Genomic DNA, 14,474 nt, shown 5'->3' on the forward strand with positions numbered 1-14,474 from the left:
CATTTTTCTTTTCCTATGTGGGTTTCTCGTCTCCCCTTTTTTTTACCCACTCTCAGTGGTCACTTCTCTTTCTTTCAGGTACCCAAAATCTAGCACACTATCATCTAGCAGAAGTAGAGCCACCCCTCCTATCTCCACATCTCGTTTTCTTCCCAACCAGAGCTGGCAGCACAGCAAGGGCTCAGGCTCACTGGGCAACATTCAGACTCATCACTAGGACACTGTTAAGCACCATTCACTTTCTGTAGCCATGGTCCCGAATTAATCTTTACAAGGAAGAGTTGAAAAATATGCAGGTGTTATTGCAGTTGTACATGCATAGTTTTCTCTTGGAAGTGCAGCTTTTTTCCAGTCAGTTTCAGTTTGAATGTCAATTTTTTTTCCAAGCTAATATTTTCCTGAAAATACAGACCAGAGAAGGAGATACATGGGCTCTGACCGTTATTCAATCTTCCTGACCTGGTATTTGGTCTCCCTTGGCTCATTCCTTATTTGTTTCATCTTTTACCACTATTCCCACTGTACCCCTACCCCCACATAAAAAGAAGGACCTCCATGCACATATCTCTTCACACTCCTGAATATACTCTCATATTCTTGCTCCTTGGAACAGCTCTCACCTTTAGATGTTCATTCCCCCATCCTTGGTCTCAGACTCAGCCTTTCTCAACAGAATCTGCCCTTCCTCCTTGTGGCCTAACCAGGACTTAATCACACTGAGTGAGCTCTTCCTGACTGGTTTGCTATATTTCTAACAGTCTCCCCATCTAGCCTATTCAAATTAATTTTTTAACATTTCCTTTATTATTTTCACAATTTCATACGCAGACTTCCTCCCACTTCTTTTTCCAAACTGCAGTCTTCCATGCGATTCACCAGAAAATGTTCCTTCCCTTTAATCCCTTTACTTTGTTGACTTTTCCTTGCTACAATGTCAAGAGCTACTGAAAAGAAGGTCATATACTGGCAGAAAATGTAATTTTCCTTGTCAAAAACTGCTATGGCATAAGATAATTTTGCTTGAAGTATAAACTGTAGTATTTACTTCATTTGATTATAAGATATGGGTCTTTAGAGTCCCGACAGGTAGCACATCATGCTGATAAACCAAGTTTGCAGGTTTGATCCCTGGTCAGGACACATGTAATAATCAATTAATGAATACATAAATAAGAGGAACAACAAATTGATATTTTTGTTTTTCTCCCTCTCTCTCCTCTCTCTAACCCTTCCTCTTTTTAAAATCAATTAAAAAGTGTTAGAAGAACTAAAAACACACATGAAAAAAATATGCTTTGCCTTTTGTAAATAGTCAACACACACACACACACATACACACACACACACACACACACACACACACACACACACACACACAAATGTGTGGTTAGGGAGACCAGACAAAAGGATAAAATGAGAAAGAAGAGCTGTTGAGAATGTGCAAGAGAAGAGAGGGCCATGCGGAGGAAGACGGAGGTTGGGTGAATGAACCAAAAGAGTTTTTCTGAATTAAGGCAGGTGATTTTTTAACAGTGCCTTCTGATTTAAAAAATGTTACAATAAAAGATTGTGGAAGGAAAATAACCTTTTAAAACCATATGGTGGCTTTTTCAAGGTAAAATAAAGAGGACTGAGGTCAGGAAGAAGAGGTGAAAGCCAGAAGAATATGAAAAAAAAATCTGGAAGTCAAGGGCTGGAGTGGAAATGACAGGCAGAGTGGGAGGGTCAGGTTGTGGGAGGCACAACTTTTCTCTGATGTTCAATGTAAATGAGGAAGAGATTTGTCCCTTCGAAGAGGAAGTCACTATAGAGCACTGAGGAAACAACAGTTTGCTGAGTTCAGAGAGCAAATACCAGCTCTAAGAGGCAGAAGTTCTATTTCACCAGGAGGTGAAATGCTGCTTTTGCCACTTCTGTTGCTAGCAGATCTCATCCCAGGTGGTGACAATGAGCACAAACACGAACAAGGTAAGAGTAACTCTGGGTGTGGGAGGTCTGGATGAAAGCATGCTGTGTATACCCCTGAGGGTCTGGGCCAGCTGCACTCAAGCCCTCTTGTATTTTGGAGGCTGAGGATGGAGCCAGAGGAGCTGGCACAGGCAAATGTTTCTACTATTTTGCTATTCAAACTTTATTTCTTTTATTTATTTTTCTGTATCTTTCTGGGTTTTTTCTCCCCACCCCCATTCCTTGCTGCTTTCTCTCTATCTCTCTCTCTCTCTCTGCATATATATATCTATAGATATAGATATAGATATAGATATAGATATAGATATCTTTTCACTTTTCCTATTCTTTCACTACTAACAGCTTTCCAGGGGCCGACCTCTTTCCATATCATCCAGATATCATCATTTGTCAACAGCACCTGTGCACAACATCATGGCTCAGGCTGGCTGGATGATTTGCAGATTCATGGCTGGAATAGTGACTCAGGCACTGCCATTTTCCTGAAGCCTTGGTCCAAGGGAAATTTCAGCGATGCAGAGCTGACTGAGGTGGTGGAAGCATTCCATGTCTATTTCATCAAATTCACTCCAGTAGTACAGAATCATTTCAGTGAATTTGACTTGACATGTGAGTGGAGTCCTCTGATCTGGGGAGATTACCAGTGATCGATCGATCTTTCTCTCTCTCTCTCTCTCTCTCTCTCTCTCTCTCTTTCTCTCTCTCTCTCTCTCTCTCTCTCTCTCTCTCTCTCTCTCTCTCAGTTCATGCTGCTGCACCACAGGGTCTTTCTCTCCTCTTTCCCAGTTAATCCAACTGTATACACACATCTCTAGAGCAGTCTTCCTCTTAGACTCCATAGCTCCACAAGGTATTTCAGATTCTTCCTGCTTCTTGCAAGCTTGTCTGATAAAGAACCCCTTTCATTTGTGCATAAATTTTCCCTCTTAAACCCCAAGCAAGAAGCTCTCACTTTTTCTACCCTGTCCTTGAGTGAACTGAAGTGTGACTTTTCAGTCCATCTCCTACGAATTTCCTGCCTGCTCCTCCTCTCAATGTAATTCTCCCATTCATCCTGGAATGTGTACTTCCTCCTGACTTCATCACCCTGCTCCTCACATTACCTTCTTCTTCCTTCTCACCCACTGTACTTTTTCCACCACTTATGATATGTATACTTTACCCCTGTTCTCTTCTATGGAAAGGTCTTTGAATAGCCTTGACTGGGTTTCTCAGTAGGTTAGAGTGCTATCCTAGTATGTTAAGTTTTCAGGTTCAATTTCTAATCAAGGCATATATTGAAGCCTCAACCAATGTGTGCTTGTATGGGTGGAAAATAATCAATGTTTCTCTCTTTCTCTCTGTCTTTCTCCCTCCCCCATCTGTCTGTTAAATCAATCAATCAATCAATAAAAATTTTTAAAAAAGCATTCTCTGAATATAGTCATACACTTGACAGTGATGACATGTTCTGAGAAATACATTGTTAGACAATTATTGTTGTGTAATTATCACAGACTACACTTAGACATATCTAGATAGGATAGCATACCACACACCTAGGCTATATGGTACATATTTTGCATCAAGGCTAATATACTATACAGCACATTACTGTACAAAAAAATATGTATCATTAAATCAAACAGAAGAGTAAATTATGGTATCAAGTGATGCAGTAAACACAAGAGGTATAAGGCTATATTGCTGGTATAACACGACATACTTTTACAACAAACTTTTTTTGTAAGTAGGAAGCATGCCTTCTAAAATAAAAATTAAAAATATAATAAATACTAAACTAGTCACATTATTATCATTATCAAGTATTATGTCCTGTACATGTTGCATTGTTATTCTCTTATACAACTGGCTGCACAGTGGTTTTTTAACCCAGCATCTCCACAAACACATGAGCAACGCTTTATTCTGTTAACAATGGACATGATGTCAGTAAGCAATGGGAATTTTTAAGCTTCATTACAATCTATGGGATTACCCTCTTGTACATAGTTTATTATTCACTGAAAAGTCATTATGTGGCATGTGACGGTAATGGATTGTTTTGGCTTCTTTCACATTCAAACATTTCTGCTCACCCAAATCAAAAGAGTAGGTTCTTTCTCCATCCCTTTTCTCCTTGTTGGCTTTTAAATATCTTTTTCTCTTTTTTCTTCTATCCAGATCCCTTTGAGTTTCAGGCTATAGGCGGCTGTGAGCTGCATTCTGGTGAAACCACTGTAAGCTCCTGGAGGGCAGCATTGGGAGGAGTGAATTTAATGAACTTCCAGAATGATTCGTGTGTGCCTGCTGCAGAGGGCGGCAGCAGAGGACAAAGGTTCTGTGCAATTCTCTCTGAATACCAAGGTCTCTCTAGTATTATACAGAAACTCCTCTCAAACACCTGCCCTCGATTTCTCTTGGGTGTTCTCGATGCAGGGAAGGCGGAACTGCAGAGACAAGGTTAGTCCTGTTCTCTCTCCAAGACTTTTCTATTTCACTTTCCACCACTTCTTTAAATTCTAAGGGAGGAGTTCTCTAAGAGATAGAATTTAATCAATAAATTATTTTGATTCCAATGTAGTAGGAGGGGTCACTGTCCAAACTTATATGTTTTTCAGTCCCTATGCTCTTGATTAGAGTCATATTGTGACACTGTCCTCCTCCTTTCTGCCCCAGTGAAGCCCGAGGCCTGGCTTTCCAGTGGCCCCCCTCCTTTACCTGGTCATCTGCTGCTGGTGTGCCACGTCTCAGGATTTTACCCCAAACCTGTACAGGTGATGTGGATGAGGGGTGAGCAAGAGCTTCCAGTAACGCATCAAGGTGACATCTTGCCCAATGCTGATGGGACATGGTACCTCCGAATAACTCTGGACATTGTGGCTGGGGAGGAGGCTAATCTGAATTGCCGAGTAAAGCACAGCAGCCTGGGAGGCCAGGACATCGTCCTCCACTGGGGTGAGAAAGAACTGTCCCTGGCTGGAAATGGAAGGAGATGGTCCACAAACATGGAGGGAAGGGCTGGCTAAATGGTGAGACTTAGTGGGTGTGACAGAGAAACAAGGAGGGAGGGAGAGAGAAAAAGAAAGAGGTATGAAAAACAAGAGAGAGAGAGATGAACTAAAGCAGCAATTTTCAACTAGTGTAGCACAAGATTTTTTAAAAAACACAGTCCTTGACTATTTAGTCAGGGGTGCTGACCTCTTTTTTTCTTAGTTTGTCATATTTTAAAAAATGATATCAGCCAACTCAGTGATATCTGTCTGGTATAAATGGATCAAAATTTTATCTGTTTTTTTATCAGATCAGCATAAAATATATTTTTTGGTGTGTCACAGAATTATAATAATTAGTGTGTGTCATTAGATAAAAAAGGTTGAAAATCACTCACCTAAGATATAAAGAAGGTAAGAATCACAAACATATTAATTGGTTGAAGTGGCACAAGAATAAATGATAGAAGACAGATGAGGACTCTTGTGTTAGAAGAATCTGAGAGGGGATGTTGGATACACCCTTCAATCAAAAGCTGGTGAGTGATGGAGCTGACAATCAGGTGAGCAAAAGGCCAAGAGGCTCAGGAATGGGGTTTGCAGTGACATCTGTGTGTCTTCTCCCAATTGTCAGGACATCCTACCTCCATGACGATGATAATTTTGGCAATAATATTGCCCACCTTCATTCTTTTGATATGTCTTACATTATGGTACTTGAGGCGAAGGTAAGTTTTTAAAAATCTTTCTTTTCTGTTCACTTCGCACTCTTTTATACTACTTTTACTTATTTACATCACTTCAGCCAAAATCTTACTTTCATTTATTTTTTAATTTATTAGGTTGACATGGTTCACCAAACCATACAGGTTTCAAGTGTACAGCTCAATATACCACGATCTGCACTCTGCATCCTGCTCCCTCTCCCCAGCTCAGTCTCTCTGCCCCTCTCCCCTCCCTCTGCCCTCCTCCCCTCCCTCCACCCCCTTTCCCTCTGACTACTGCCACTCTGTTGTCTGTATCCATGTGTTATCTGTTTATGTTTTGGGCTAATCGCTTTATCTTCTTTGATCCAGTTCCCTCTTCCCCTGTCCCTCTGACAGCTGTCCATCTGCTCCCTGTGTCCCTGCCTCTGCACTTTCCCCCACTTCCCACATATTTTATGTAAATCTGTGTTTTAATTGTGGTAAAGTATACATGACATGAAAGTTGTTATCTCAGTCATTTTTAAATGCATATCTTAATAGTATTATTTACATTTCCATTTTGTGTAGTTAATCTCTAGTACTCTTTTCATCTAGAAAAACTAAAGTTGTATACCCATTAAAAACATCTTGTCATTTCCTAGTCTTCTAGGCCTGGACAACCAACATTCCACTTTCTGCCTATATTAATTTGACTGTTCTACATACCTCATGTCAGTGGGATCATTTCTATTTTTATGAATGTATTATTTTATTTAGTATAATGTATTTATGGTTCAGCTATGTTGTAGCATGTGTCAGAATTTATTTTCTTTTTAAGGAAGACTGAATAATATTCTATTGTATTTATATAATCTGTTTGTTTATCTGTTCACCTGGCAATGCATATCGGGGTTGATTCCATCTTTTGGTCATTATGAATAATTCTGCTATGAAATGGGTGTACTAATATATCTTATGTAGAGCTAAAACTGCTTGTGTTCTTAACAGGTCATATCAGAAAATCTAGTGAGATTTCATCATGTCTCCTTGTCCATTTGGAATAAGTACCCAGAAGACGAGAAGCTCAAGTTGTCAGCCCAGGAGGCATTGTAATCATACTGAATAAAATAATTATCATAGTTGATCAACTCAGAGTTTTCATTGGTTGTGAGATATATCATAATTTACACAGTAGCATAAAAAGAATTAAGAATGATAAGATGGTATCAATAGTAGACTCCACCCAGATTTCATAGATGTAAGATGTGAGAAAGAATATATCTTATAATAGATAAAATAAAGTACAAATGGTCTCAGATTGACAGTATTTCTATTTTATAATGCTGTGAAAGCAATACATATTTAGTAGAAATGGTACTTGCATTTTGATTTTTTCCTTATCTACCCACTTGGAGTCATGAGATCATGAGGATAAACTACTAATATTCTACTGTGTGTTTATTGTGTTAGATGATATTTCCCACATGTAGGCTAATGTGTTTTGAGCATGTATAAGGTACATGAACTTAGTTATGCTATGCAGTAGGCTACTTACATTAAATGACTTTTTTCCTTTTTTTCTTTTCTTTATTTCTTATTTTTTTTTTTTTTTGTAGCAAGAAAGAGAAATAGACAGGTACTGACAGACTGGAAGGGAGAGAGATGAGAAACATCAACTTGTAGTTGAGGCACCTTAGTTGCTCATTGATTGATTTCTCATATGTACTTTGACTAGGGGGCTCCAGCTGAGACTGTGATCTCTTTCTCAAGCCATCGACCTTGGGCTCAAGCTGGTAACCTTTAGGTCAAGCCTGTGACCATGGGATCATGTGTATGATCCTATGCTCAAGCCAGTGATCTGGTACTCAAGCTGGTGAGCTTGAATTCAAGTCAGATGAAACTGTGCTCAAGCTGGTGACCTTGGGGTTTCAAATCTAGGTCTTCAGCATCCCAGGCTGATGCTCTATCTACTGTGCCACCACTTGGTCAGGCGCATTAAATTTTTTTTTGACATACAATATTTCCAATTTACAATGGATTTTTTGACAAGTTTCTACATGGTAGGGTCAAGGAGCATCTGTATACATTTTAATGTTGACATATCTTTGTCTTCCTGTTTCAAAACATTTATTATGCTTGTACTGAAATAACATTTGTCAAAGTAAGCTAACTAAAATTATACTGGAATAATTGTGTTTTGAGATACTGATCATTTTTAATGTAATTTCTCTGTCACTATCTAGACAACTCTAACTCTCACGGCCCATTTGTGATGATTCTTCCTCCTTCCCTAGTAGTACAATGGAAATACCTTCCCTTGTCTGGTGTCATGTAGAGATCCACTTTACTCTGTGTTCTTAACATTGCAGTGACTTTTTTTTTCTTTTGTACTTATAAGTCCCTTGAGTGAAAGCTTGCTCTAGGTTGATCCCTGGCTTGATTATTAACTTGCATATGTATTGGTTCAGTAAAATGATCTGAGTTGATATAGCTTCCATGTTAAATGGTTTCCTCAAAATTGCTTCCTTCCTTCTTTTATTCTTTATATTTGATATTCTACATTTCCCTCTTATTAAAATATTTCTTAAAAGGCAAATATATGTATATATACCATGTTCTCCTCTTTTATGTCCTGAACCCCTTTGGAAAAACACCCTCATGCCCATACTATAACTAGAGTTTACCTACAAAGATTAATCTGAATAGAATCCCGCTCCTCACTTCTTAGTGATAATAAATGAGAGGTAGGATGTGTGAGAAATAGTAGATCAAGGCAACTGTTAAATAGTCAAGTCAAAATCAAGAAGGCCTTTCTTACCTTCAGGGACTTTGAGATTTACGGTGTATCAATTCATTTTGATCTTTGATTTATATTTTTTATTATTACTAATTTTTACTTTTTTCCTTATTCCATGGTGGGATTCAGATAATTTAACAACAGGTTTTCTGCCCAAATTATCATTTTAAGTATTAAAAAATGATATACCAAAAGGTAGTTTATTATTTCATGCATTTAATACTTAATTAAGAACAACAAAAGAGGTACATAAAACTAGATTATGTTATAAGAAAGACTTTTAAAATATTAATAAAAATATTAAATAACACCTGACCAAAAACAATAAAATTATTATTTAAGATGTTTCCATACTGCTTTTATTTTTTTGTATTTTTTCAAACTTAGAAGCAAGGAGGCAGTTTGACAGACTCCTGCATGTGCCCAACTGGGATCCACCTGGCATGCCCACCAATGGGCAATACTCTGCCCATCTGGGCCTTTGCTCCGATGTGACCAGAGCCATTCTAGCAACTGAGGCAGAGGCCACAGAGACATCCTCAGTTACAGGGCCAACTTTGCTCCAATGGAGCCTTGGCTACAGGAGGGGAAGAGAGAGATAAAGAAGAAGGAAAGGGGAAAAAGTGGAGAAGCAGATGGGTGTTTTTCCTGTGTCCCCTGGCCTGGAATCGAACCACGGACTTCCACATGCTGGGTCGACGATCTACCACTGACTTAACTAGCCAGGGCCTCCTTGGTTGGCATCCTCAATTGTAACTTTTTTCTCCTATGGTTGGAATAAACATTACTACAGGCACTTAGAATGTGCTGTTGCACAGAAGAACACACAAAAAAAAGAGTAAAGAATGTAAACTTGTGATTTCCACACTGAGTGGCTGCCCAGGAGTCCACATTGAATAGAACCCTGACTACAAGTGCCATTTTAACAACCGGTTCAATGAACTCAACAAAAAATTAGGTATTGGTTCTTCTGAACCAGTGTGAACTGGCTGAATCCCACCACTGGCTTATTCCATAGCTTTCTAAAATCGCTATTTAAAAAATCCAAATTCATTTGATTAAAAAAGCAACAGAAGAAGGGTGGAAAGTATTTGAGTTTATTTTTTATAGAATTTAAGAAGGGAAATCAGAGCAAGTAGAACTTTTGGAGAAGTGGGGGGTTCAGGAAGCATTTTTTCCACCTCGTAATTTTAGGACAATGTCAACTTTAGAAGTTGAGATGGGGCCCTGGCTGGTTGGCTCAGTGGTAGAGCGTCAGCCATCTGCTTCTCCACCCCTCCCCCTCTCCTTCCTCTCTGTCTCTCTCTTCCCTTCCTGCAGCGAGGCTCCTTTGGAGCAAAGATGGCCCAGGTGCTGGGGATGGTTCCTTGGCCTCTGCCCCAGCACTAGAGTGGCTCTGGTCGTGACAGAGCGACACCCCAGAGGGACAGAGCATCGTCCCCTGGTGGGCGTGCCGGGTGGATCCTGGTCGGGCGCATGCGGGAGTGTGTCTGACTGTCTCTCCCCATTTCCAGCTTCAGAAAAAAAAAATAAATAAATAAAAGTTGAGATGGGAAGAAAATGGCTGAAAATATAGGTTTATCGTCTCGGCATTAGAATAGTAATTACTTCTCCAGAATGCATTAAATTCCACCTTATCTTGTAGAGTAGGCATGTTATTTTATGCTTTACTGCACCTTCAGCTATAGTCTAAGATCATAAATAATCTATGTTTCTTGGAGTGTGGACTATGAGTCACCACCAGCAGCAGTACCTATGAGTTTGTTAGAAAAAATAATTTTCAGATCCCACTCTAAACCTACTACATAAAAGAACACAAAAAGGAAACTAGAAAGCTGTGTTTTAACAAGCCTTTCAGATTATTCTTATATATATTTTAATTTGAGGACTCCTGGTCTAAAGATTTCTCAGCCTTTCAGTATTGATATTTGGGGGCAGATGATTCTTTGTTATAAAGGGTTGTCCTATGTACCATAGAAATTAGGAGCATCTCTACTCACAAGATACCAGTAGTATATTTCCAATTTTGAAAATTATACATATCTTCAGATATTGTCAAATGTTCTTCAGGGGGTCAAATTTGACCTCCAATGGGAGCCTGCTTAGTTGGAATAATTTGTTCACAGTGATATGTGACCTAATTTGGTCCAATCCAGCTAAAGCTGATTGATTATATTTGGTAAATGAGAAAAGAAGGGTCTTTATTGTCTGGATGATATGCCACCTTCAAAGCTCAAGAGTCCCACTGAATTTTGTTTCATGGGTAAAGCTGAACCAGGAATAAATTGCACAAGTTAACATACTGATGAATTAATAGAGCTAATGATCAAGTCCCACTCTACCTGGAGATTCAGCTACTTCTGGATACCTTAGTTATATAAACACAACTTCCATTTTTCCTTTTAAACCAATTTAGTTCTAACTTTAAAATTCCTTGGGAATTTTGATTTCTCTGCTGTCTAATGTCTTGCAACAGTTTTTTCACATTCTTCTTAAATTTTCTCTACTTTGTTTACTCTCTTATTCTCCTTCCTCTTCCAAACCATCAACTCTCAAAGATAGTTTTCTGAACTCATGATTTTCCCCTAAGTGTCCTCATCTTGGAACACATTAATTCTCCCATGATTCTCATATGACTTCTGAATGAATGACTTTTAGAAAGAGGCTTTCAGTTTCAAACTACATGTGCTTTTCCACTTATTCCCAATTTATTATTATTATTTTTTTATTTTTGGTGATAGTGTGTGTGCATGTATATGTGTTCCTCTGTATTTTGCTAATACATAAAGATATGTTGAAAGTATTTATACCACCTCCCAGTATCTATGTAAAATTAACTCAGGAACTTTTTTATTTTAACTGTAGATCCTCTTGGATAGTCTATGCATATGACATCTTTAATTGTGAAAAATTCAATTATTACTTTTTTTTTGGTATTTTTCTGAAGTGAGAAGCAGGGAGGCAGAGAGACAGACTCCTGCATGTGCCCAACTGGGATCCACCTGGCAAGTCCACTAAGGGGCAATGCTGTGCCCATCTGCATTGCTCTGCTGCAACTGGAGTCATTCTAGTGCCTGAGGTGGAGGCCAAGGAGCCATCCTCAGTGCCCAGGCTAACTTTTCACCAATGGAGCCTTAGCTGTGGGAGGGGAAGAGAGAAATAGATAGAAAGGAGAGGGGGAAGAGCGGAGAAACAGATGGGCATTTTTTTGTGTGCCCTGGCTGAGAATCAAACTGCGGACTTCCACAAGCTGGGCCAATGCTCTATCACTAAGCCAACTGGACAGGGCTTCCAATTGTTTCTTCTTAATTCTTTATTGCATTGTCTTGCCAAATTGCACTGTCTATGAATTCTAGTATCAATGAGGAGAACTGACAGCTGACATTCTCATCTTTTTAAATATATTAGATAACAATTATTCAGGAGTCAACAGTTATTATAATTATTGTTAAGAGTTTGTGAATATTTTTTATAAAATTAAAAATATTTTTTTCAATTTGCTAAATATTTATCATTATTACTGTTATTAGGAATAGCTATTGAATTTTATTAGGTGCTTATTCTGCCTCTCTTGAATTAACAAGGTAATTTATATTTTGTACTTAATATAGTGAATAACATTTATTGATAATGAAATATTAAAATAAAATAGTATTTCTATAACATATCTCTCTTGTTCTTAATATATGTATGTGAATTCAGTTGGTAATATTTTGTTTATAATATATTGTAATTTATCACTTGTAACTTTTTTGTTAAATAATTCTATTAAGGATTCTTTCCCTCATAAATTGAATCAAGAAATATTTCTCATATTTCTATTCTCAAAGACAGTTTCTGTGTTGTTTACTGTTACTGTTTGGTATAATTCACCTGTGAAGACATATACGTTGGAACATAATTTTTTGAGTGGGGTGTAAACCTCATAGCTAATTAAAACATAAATATACCTTTATTCAAATTATATACTTATATTTGTGTCATATTTGGTATGTTGTATTTTTCAAGAATTTGTCTAGGTTTTCAATGTCCAATTTATTGTTGTCATTGTGTATAATATTTATGAATTATCATATTAATGTCTGGAGAGTTCATAGTTATGTACCCTTTTTGCTAGGTCTTGGAAATTTATTCTCTTTCTCATTTTTTCTTTCTCTTTCTAATATTGACAGGTATTTAACAACTTTATTAATTTTTCAAAAACTAACTTTTGGCTTTGATGGGTGTTTCTATAAGCATTTTCTTTCCTTTTTCTGCCAATAGTTGTTTTTTATAATTTATTGAGGTGGCATAGGTTAATGAAACTATATAGGATTAAAGTGTAAATTTGAAAATAGATTATCTGTATATTGCCTTGTGTGTTCACAGCCAGAAGTCAAATCTTATTTTATTAAAACATACTTGAATCCCTTTAGCTCATACTACTCTCCCACACCCTTTCCTCTGGTAACCACCATACTATTATCTGTGTCTATGAGTTTTTGTTTGTTTTTCTTGTTTACTTGTTGCTTCAGTTTTATGTTCCAAATTTTAGTCAGATCATATGGTTCTTGACTTTTTCTGTCTGACTTACTTTGCTTAGCATAATATTCTCAAAATCCCTTATGTTGTTGCAAATGATAATATTTCATCTTCTCTTATGGCTGAGTAGTATTCCACTGTGTATGTGTACCACATCTTCCTTATCAGTTATCTATCAAATGACACTGGTTGTTTCCAAGTCTTGGCCACCATGAATAATGCAGTAATCAACATACAGGTGCATAAATCATTGCAAATAAATAATTTCAAATTTTTTGTGTAGATGCCTAGAAGTGGGATACTGGGTCATATGGTAACTCTATTCTTAATTTTTTGAGAAGTCATGACACTGTTTTCAATAGTGACTAGTAGTTTTCTTTCCCATCAACATTGAATGAGGGTTTATTTGTCTCTACAACCTCTTCAACTCTTATTATTATTTGTTTTGTTGGTAATAGTCATTGTAACAGTGTGAAGTGCTATCTCACTGTAGTTTTGAGTTTTATTTCCCTAATGGATAGTGAAGTTGATCATCATACATCTGTTGAGCATTTGTTTTGTATGTCTTCTTGGGAAAAGTATTTGTTCAGGTCCTCTGCCTAATTTTTATTGGACTGTTTATTTTTTGGTGTAGAGTTGTATGAGTTCTTTACCCCTTACGGATTGTAAACCCTTGTCAGAGCTGTTTAAAAATATCTTCTCTCATTTGGCTGGCTTTTTGTTTGTTGGTAGGTTGTTTCATTGTATAGAAGATTTTAGTTTGATGTAGTTCCATTAATTTATTTCTGCCTTTATTTCCCTTTCTTTGAGGTCAAATGTATAAAATCTAATCTAAGACCAAGGTGCAGAAGTATCTTTATTTAACTTATTGTTTCTGGTCTTATATTTATGTCTTTGATCCAGTTTAACTCATTTTTGCATGTGGAGACAAACAGTAATCTGTATCATTCTTTTACATGTGGTTTCCAATTTTCCAGCACCGTTTATTGAAGAGACATTTTTTTCTCCATTTTGTGCTTTTGGCTCCTTTGTCAAAAATTATTTGCCCTTATACAAGTAGTTTTATTTCTGAGCTCTGAATTTTGTTCCATCAGTCAATATAATTTATTGCCAATAACATGCTTTTTTTTTTTATCATGGCTCTGTGGTATAATTTGAAGTCAAGTAGTGTGATACTTCTTTCTCTTTCTTCACGTGGCTTTGGCTATTCAGGATCTCTGTGATTACATAAAAATCTGATGATTTCTTGTTCTCTTTAAGAAAATGACATTGGAATTTTAATGGGGATTGCATTAAATCTGTATATTGCTTTGTGCAATATAGCCATTTTAACTGTGTTGATTCTTTCAATCCATGAACATAAAGTATCTTTCTATTTCATTGCATCATTTTTATTGTCTTTTAATAAGGCTTCGCTTTTTTCAGTAATAAGGTGTTTTATATACTTCCTTAAGTTTATTCCTAAATATTTTATTATTTTTGTTGCAATTATAAAAAAAAGATATTTTTAAAGATTTTATTATCTAAGAA

At 37.1% G+C, this 14,474-nt stretch overlaps 1 protein-coding gene and 1 pseudogene across 1 annotated transcript; one reads left to right on the forward strand and one right to left on the reverse strand.

The window, feature by feature from the left end:
* Window positions 1–14,474, reverse strand: part of LOC136398436 (T-cell surface glycoprotein CD1b-2-like) — a 260,952-nt pseudogene that overhangs the window by 227,024 nt on the left and 19,454 nt on the right.
* On the forward strand, window positions 1,854–6,774 carry LOC136397860 (T-cell surface glycoprotein CD1b-2-like). The gene is made up of 6 exons (XM_066372345.1): window positions 1,854–1,968; window positions 2,311–2,577; window positions 4,132–4,410; window positions 4,627–4,905; window positions 5,575–5,668; window positions 6,635–6,774. The coding sequence occupies exons 1-6, from the start codon at window positions 1,896–1,898 to the stop codon at window positions 6,651–6,653; spliced, it is 1,011 nt and encodes a 336-aa protein (XP_066228442.1). The 5' UTR covers window positions 1,854–1,895; the 3' UTR covers window positions 6,654–6,774.

This window comes from Saccopteryx leptura, chromosome 3, assembly GCF_036850995.1.
Source record: "Saccopteryx leptura isolate mSacLep1 chromosome 3, mSacLep1_pri_phased_curated, whole genome shotgun sequence".
NCBI classification, from domain to species: domain Eukaryota; kingdom Metazoa; phylum Chordata; class Mammalia; order Chiroptera; family Emballonuridae; genus Saccopteryx; species Saccopteryx leptura.